Source organism: Lontra canadensis, unplaced genomic scaffold (genome assembly GCF_010015895.1).
Source record: "Lontra canadensis isolate GAN:19392208 unplaced genomic scaffold, GSC_riverotter_1.0 scaffold125, whole genome shotgun sequence".
NCBI classification, from domain to species: Eukaryota; Metazoa; Chordata; class Mammalia; order Carnivora; family Mustelidae; genus Lontra; species Lontra canadensis.
The window spans coordinates 570849-578416 of record NW_022631119.1 but is presented as its reverse complement, the minus strand read 5'-3'; the positions used below and the strand labels follow the sequence as shown (position 1 = coordinate 578416).

The 7568-nt window shown below is 55.9% G+C and overlaps 1 protein-coding gene across 1 annotated transcript in view; it reads left to right on the top strand.

Annotated features, from left to right (window-relative positions):
* Nucleotides 1-5194: 5194 nt before the first annotated feature.
* PEPD (peptidase D) overlaps nt 5195-7568 on the top strand; it is a 109077-nt gene continuing 106703 nt past the window's right edge. Inside the window, exon 1 of the mRNA XM_032841746.1 lies at nt 5195-5279. Within this exon, the coding sequence (XP_032697637.1) occupies nt 5263-5279 (17 nt within the window). The 5' untranslated portion in view covers nt 5195-5262. The remainder of the gene's footprint in view (nt 5280-7568) is intronic.

The window sequence follows — 7568 nt, the reverse complement described above, 5'->3', positions numbered from 1 at the left end:
AGCCAAAAGAGGACAGAGATAGCCAGTGTGGGCATGAGGCTTGGATTTTGCAACAGGTTGCACTGCCCACCAAGGACACTGGCCACAGGGGAGTGAAGCCTCAGGATGCTGTGTCCATCCAAGGTTATGTCCAAGGGCAGCAGTGGTGGCAAGGGTTTTGGGCAGCATTGTGTGGTGTGGCTTCATTGTGCTTCGGGCTACCCACGCACCTATCTCCTGTTTTCCGAGCCTGCCTCTCCTTCAAATGTGCTGTCTGACATCCTTCCAACACATCTCTCTTCTGCTTGAGATAGACTCAGGGGCTGTTTGCTGCAAAGAATCCTGATGAGCACGGGGCCTTTGAATGGGGAGAGACTGAAGGCAGGCAGGCAGCTGGGAAGCCTTGGCAGTCACATGGGGGAGTGGTGACAAAGGCCCTCAGGAAGGAAAAGGCAGGACAGGGACAAGGTACTGAGGAAGAAGGGTTGACAGGTTTAAGGACAAGAGAAGGCACAGTCACAAGTGACCCCAGTCTTACCAGTGACATGCATAGGTTACGTGGCCGCAGGGAACACAGTCTGTGGGTGATCTCATTAAAGGGCCAAAAATGTCCCCCTTCAAATGCCACCCTGGCTGGAACCCAGGAGCTGGGCGTTTGTGAATGTCAGCAGGAAGGGCCAATGTTCAGGAACTTGGGGCGGGGCCAAGTAAGAGCCATCCCTGGCCCCCCCCCCCCCCGCCACCTCCCCACCCCGTCCCCAGGGAGATTTCAGATGCCCCCAGGACACCAGCCGCGTGACCAAATTCCCCCCGCTCTGGGACTTGGCATGCACACTCTTGGAATTAGGTCTCTCATTCATTTTTATCAAGATCTTCAAAGTGGTAATAAAGTTACACCAATGAATAGCCCAGCACAACATGGGGAATGTAATAAAGGTGAAAGCAATAAAAGGTGGAGGGACCAGCCACTCCGCATGGATACGACTCGCAAGAAATAAAAGTCATTATCACCTGCGCAACCTGGCCGGCCCACTCCGCATGTGCGGAAGAAAACCATTTCAGAACTTTATTTCCTATATTGAATGTCGATAATTGGATGTATTTATAAGTCTCTCTGGAAGAAAACAGCTTGTGATTTCAAGATGAGAAAACAGTCTTCCAAACAGTGAAAAACAATATATTCCCCATTCTCACACACACACAAAGAGCTTGTTTCCGTCGATGTTTTTAAGGTGCTGTTGGAATGATTTGCCTTCCCGAAGCCACCATGCCATTTCTCATCTTGAATTGCCTCGTAGACCCTGGCAAAGCACTCAGCGGGGACCACTTCATCTGAGATGCTGACGGGCTGCCCAGGGAGGGCCCCTCAGCCTCTGCCTCTTTTCTGCAGGAAGAGGGCTCCTCAGGCGGGTGGGTAGGGAGGAAAGGGCAGGAGGAGTGAGGTGGGAGAGATGCTGGGGGTGCGTGATGGAGGGGGGTGGTCGTGCTGGCCTCAGGAATGAGAGAGCTGTGGCTGTCTCTGCCAACATTGCAGAGGCTGAAGGCTGGGACCTGCCAGAGCCTTGATGGAGAGGCGCCCTGTGGGCTTTCCCTTTCCATCACTCCGGGAGAGGCTGGGTAGGAACATGCCACTCCTGCCCTCACGGTTCCTTCTGTTCAGTGCCTTTAGTACAAGTTCCCTGAACCCAGTCTTCTGTCTCAGCAAAAGCAAAACAATCACAAAAACCCCAAATGACACCCCACATCACACGCCTCACACACTGAGGCTGGGGTTCCCCTGGGGCAGGCGCAGAGTCCCTTGCTGGCTCTCTCCAGTTCTGCCCTCTGACCCTCGGGAGATCCAGCTCCAGATGTGAACTTGGCCCCCATTGCTTTCCTGCCCAGAATCAGTAATCGTGGGATGGTGGGAGGAAACGGCAGCCTGTACCCCTGTTCCCCCGACGGTGGGCTCCTCTTCCTCCTCTGCCCCAGGACCTCTGGAGCATAGGCTCTGGGCCTCAACCCCTCACAGCGTGGTCAGTCTCAGAGTGGCACGAACGGGGACAGCTTGGTAGCCAAGGACAGACCCAGCATCTAGGCCACCTCCAGTGTGGTCCTGCAGAGAATTCCAGCAGACCAGTGTCCCCAGTATGCAGCTGAAGATGGATGAGGCCCATGTCATGCCTTTTCCAGGGGACACCTCTCTAAGGCCCCAAGGGTGGCTCCTGTGTCATTCCAGCTGGTGGCCACTTCTGGGGCTGCCATCTCCAGGTGGCCAGCTGTCAGCAATGTCCATGGGGCCGCCGGGACACGTGGCTAGGCGGCAGGGGGTGGGCAGAGTGGGGGAACCTGGCAGGACACAGTGTCTCAAGGACAAATGGAGCCACAGAAGCTCCAAGGAGGAGCTTTCCTGGGACCGGGTTTCTTGTGGACGTCTGGCTGGGGCAGGGCACTTGGAGAGAGTTCCGATGCTCTGGCTGCTGGGCTGGCTGAGCAGGAACATCTCCCCGCCCCCCTTGTAGGTCACAGTGATGGCAGACTGTTTCAGCCAAAGGCCTGTGACCGCAGAGGTGGCATCGCTTAAGGCCTGAGTGTGCTGCCTGGTGCTCCCCCTCGCTGATTTACACACTCCTGCTCCAACTCTCTAAAATCAATCTTTCTCCAATTGCCTCCTGGCTCCCAGCAGCGTCTGGATCTGCCCTGCATGAGTAACTACGCAATCTTCGCCCACTCCCAGGGCTGCTTCTCTGGGGGCCCCAGCTCCTGATGAGGAAGGGTGGGGGTGGGGCCTGGCCCAGCCCTGCCCGAGCCTCTGATGGGGAGGGGTCAGTGGTGGCAGGCAGCAGGGCTGGACCTCCCTCCAGATGGGCCTGGGTGCACGGGAGTCAAGGGCAGGGACACCAGGGAGCTCCACTGACTTGGTAGATGCCCTCCCTCTTTCATTTTTGTGGATGTTTAGGATAATTACTTTTTTTTATGTTAATAAACACTCTGAGCTGGCAGTTGGCTTAATTTTGACATATTTTATGTCAAAAGAAATGGTGGAGGGATTCTAATGAGCTCAGGGCTAGGTTTTTCTTCTGGAAAGGAACAGGAAAAGCTCATTCTGCTCACCCTTTGTTATTTTTAAAGATTTTTTTTTTTTATTATTTATTTATTTGACAGAGAGAGAGATCTCAAGTAGGCAGAGAGGCAGTCAGAGAGAGAGGAGGAAGCAGGCTCCCTGCGAGCAGAGAGCCCGATGTGGGCCTCGATCCCAGGACCCTGGGACCATGACCTGAGCTGAAGGCAGAGGCTTTAACCCACTGAGCCACCCAGGCGCCCACCCTTTGTTATTTTTAAAAAGTGTCTCTTTTTTATGGAATGCAGTTTCTTTAGCTGAAGGTAGCGCAATTGTTCAGTGGGGGAGGGCAAGTTCTTGGGGGCCTAGGGCCAGGTGGTAAAGTATAGAGACTTGTCCTCTGCTCTCCCCCCTGGAAACTGGCAAGGGGGCTGATAGACCCTCTCTGGGGGAGTCCTACCTGGAAGAAGGAGACCGCTGAGAGCAAGGATGGGGACGCCTTCTTCCATCACCTTTCCTCTATCTTAACTGGGTCAGGGAGGGGTGAAGGGCTATTTGGAGGTGCCACCTTCTTCCTCGTGCCTTTGGCACCTTTTTTGGCTATGCCACAGGCTAAAGGTGCCTGGATGTTTGGCTCCTGACACCCTACAGCAGCCCCACGGGGTGGTGTCATTAGATCTCACTTGACAGATGAGGAACTCAGGGATGGTGCTGGGATTCAAAGTGGCCATGCTGGGTCCCCCACTCTGCTTATGGTCTGGCTTGGTTCCTTCCCCTGTGTAAGGGGTTGGCTATCTTCCCAGTATTGTGGGAACACATCACAGCTGTTTCTCCATCTCATAGCCTCTGGTGCCTCCCAGCCTGGCCATGGTGACCTACATCCTTATCTTTGACAAAGAAGCAAGAGGTATCCCCAAACCCAAGCCCTTCAACCAGAAGTTACCTTCAGCTTCGAAACAGCTGGGGACTGGGATCAGGATCCCCATGAGCATGGGCTGGGCCCTACCTCCTGTCCTTGCACATCTGTACACCCTCATGTGACCCAGGACCTCAGGGGCGCCCCCACCCCCAAGTCCTGGGCCCCTTTCCTTCACAAAGCCAGCACAGGTAACTAGTCAGGGGTGCCACTGCATAAACTTGGCTCCTTGTGTGAACTCAGGTGAGTTACCCACCTCTCTAGGCCTCAGTTTCCCCATCTTTAAAATGGCCTTAAGGACAGAGCCTACCACACAGAGCTGTTGTGAGGATTCAATGAGCTAACATCTGCAAAGGACGGGATCACAGGGAGTGCTCCATACCTGTTGCCAGTAGTTGTTAGTATTCCTATCATTTTTTTTTTAAGATTTTATTTATTTATTTGACAGAGCTCACAAGTAGACAGGCAGGCAGAGAGAGATAGGAGGAAAGCAGGCTCCCTGCTGAGCAGAGAGCCTGATGTGGGACTCAATCCCAGGACCCTGGGATCATGACCTGAGCCGAAAACAGAGGCTTAACCCACTGAGCCACCCAGGTGCCCCATATTCTAAAACACCCGCAGCCCAGGTTGCTCCCTTGGAACACCTGCTTCCCAATCTCCCTCCCTGATACTCCTTCCTCCAACTCTTTGGAGGAAACTGCACCCAACAGCAGTGCCCAGGAAAGGAAAGGAGAGACAGCTTCTGGCAGATTCTCCCTCCTGAACTGCGCCCTCCATGTGTGCCCTTCTCCCCAGCCCTCCTCACGGGCCCCCCCTGCCTGCGGATCGTCCTCCATCCTGCAGTTGAGGAACCTTGGAAAGATCCTACCAGACTTAACTTTCCAGCCACATACCGGAGGCCCTGCAAGATCTGACCCTTGCTTACCTCTGAGGTCTTACCTCTCATTCCCACACCCCTCTCCTGGACACTGAACTTTTTGGTTACTCCGATAGCCCTGGCCTTTGCTCAAGTTATTTCCCTTCCTCAGTTACAGCTGCCCCGCCCCTAGATTGGGTCAAAGGCTCTCCCCATCCCCCGGCCTGGGTTTCCTCCCCAGGAAGCAGGGTTGAGATGAGGTCTCCAAGGCCTGGGGAAACCCCCTTACTGTGGAAAGGCCTCTGTCCCTGACTCTGGCCCCAGCGAGTAGGGCTCGGCTCCTCGCGGAGTTGGACGCGAGAGGGGGCGGGGCATGGGTGTCCGGCCCCGCCCCGTCCCCGCCTCCCGCGGTGGGGACCCGGCCGGGTTCAGCTGATGCCTCACTTCACGTGACGCTGGCTCTGGGCGAACATGGCGGCGGCCACCGGGTGAGTGCTGCTCGCGTCCCTGGCCGTTGGCCGGCGGCGCGGAGAAGGGGCCTGTGTCTCCGGGCTGATAGCCTCTGCCGGCGGACCGCGGCCCGGCTGGTCGTGCTGTGTGGCCACGGGCAGCGTGCTTCGTGGCGTGGGGCGGGCATCCGAGCGCCGGGCGGCTGACCGCGCGCTCCTCGAGTCAGGGGCAGCTGAGCGCCCCTCTCCGCTGCCGGGTGGTCCTCGGGGCCATCCTGGCGCTCAAGCCCCACCCTAGCGCGTGGCCGAGGTGGGGGCTCGGACCTGCAGGCGCGTTCACGGCCACGCCCCTCAGACGGGCAGACCGCGTTGCTGGTTGCCGGGGAAGGAGCTCTCCCCGGAGGAGGCGGTTTCTAAGAAGGGCTCGGAATCCCTTCGCCAGCGGGGCACTTCTCCACTTCCTTCAGGGCCCAAACGTCACCTCAGAGAAGCCTTCCCTCTGTACCTGCCCTACGTTTTGTAGTCCTTATCACCATCTGATAAACTATAGAGTGCTGTTATTTTACTTGTTTCTTGTCTTCTCATTTGGAATGTAAGGTCAGGGCCTTTCTCTCGTTCACTCCTGGGCCTCACTTGCTAAGTGCCTTGCACACAGTAGGCGCTTCCAGAATCCTGCTGCATGAAAGAATGGGTGAATAGTTTTGGTGGCAGGAAGTGTGGACAGATGGGTTCACCGGAGCCTTGGGGAAAGTGCCCCGGAGGAGGGAACATCTGAGCAAAGAGTGAGTGACAAAGGTTGAGAGTTAAGACTGTGCTGGGGATGGGGGAGAGTGGGGTGCATCCTTGTGCTGGAGGGTGTGGTGTTCCAGTTGGCTTGTCCAGACTTTGTCCTGAGGGGCTGAAGCCATTCACGGGTTTTAATCTAATCAGATGTGCTCTTTAGACAGTTGCTTCCCTGGGTTGTGTGTGAGTTCAAGGGGAGGCCCAGTGATGGGTATGACTTATGGGCATGGTGGTGCTGGGGGCTAGGAGGGGAAGTGGTAGAGAGGGGGCACTGCCCCAGATGCCAGGCTGGGAACTGAGATTGGAATGGTGGAACCAGTGGGCTGACTGCATTTTTCTTTTGGGGAGGTGGGGATAATGGAAACAGAACAGGGTTGAGAGAGCTTAGGACATAGAGATCAAACCTTTAGCGGGCATCTGCTGTATTTCGGGGTCAGTACTGGGCCTACCCTTAGGTGCTCGCAGGCCACTGGGGCAGATGCACACATGGTGCGTGCCGTCCACCTGTCTGCCTCTGGTCTTGGTGCGTGCCATGGAAGGGCATGGGTCCTGAGCTCAGGGGAGAGTGTGAGTAGGCTTCAATTCCTGGATGACATGTGTGCCAGTCCTTGGGTGCCCCTCAGGCAGAGACAGAGAGAAAGACAGCCATATTGAGTCAGGACCAAGCCTGGAAAGGGACAGAGAGAGCAAGAGGTATAGGCCAGTGCCCAGATAAAGGTCTGTTGTCTTTATATCTGGGCCAGCCAGGTGGTCACGGAGTTCCAGGGGCTTCATTTGGCTTCAGGGCTCCATACTGGCCTTCTGCTCTCCTGAAGGAACAGAGGAGCCAGGCTCCTTGTTTGGATTGAGGTGAGCCTGGACCTGGCCAAATCCTGGAAGGACGGTTCTTCCAGCAAAGCTGATCCTCTGGGGCCAAGCGGGGAGGCAAGAGGAGGAGACACAGAGTGACAGAATTCTTGGAGAGGTACACTACACTATTGGAGATGTGGGTGGCGAGGGGGACAGAATTCTGCGTAGGATGAAGAAACTCTTTTAATTTTTTTTTTTTAACGGAATGGCTCCCAGGGATCTGCTCCACAGAGGGCCTTTGCCAGTAAGGAAATGCAGGTGAGCTGCCCTGGGTGTGAACCCATTGGGTCATAGGTCATAATAAAGTCAGCGTTTTTCGGGAGAGAAAGTAACCTGAGTAGTCAAGTTCAGGATCAGAGCCTGTCCCCACCCTGATGTTAACCTCGTGCTCCTGGGGAAGAGGTGTCAGGCTGACCCTGGTAGATGGGTAAGGGTGGGTCTGTTAGAGTCAGGCTGGCCGCTGAGTCCCCCTTTGCCCTCTCCGGCCCCTTTCCAGGCTTGGTTCTGACTCCATATGGCTGTCTTTCTCTCTGTCTCTGTGTGTGCTTAGTGCCCCCCGCTCCCCCGACCCTTCCAGCCAGAGTGAGTGGATTGTCCTTGCTGATAGTCAGCTAGTGGGTTTGATGCCTGGCTTAGCCCAGAGGCTGAGGGTGAGGAAGCAGGAGGTGCTCGGCTGGCCTTTCTTGCTGGGAGCTT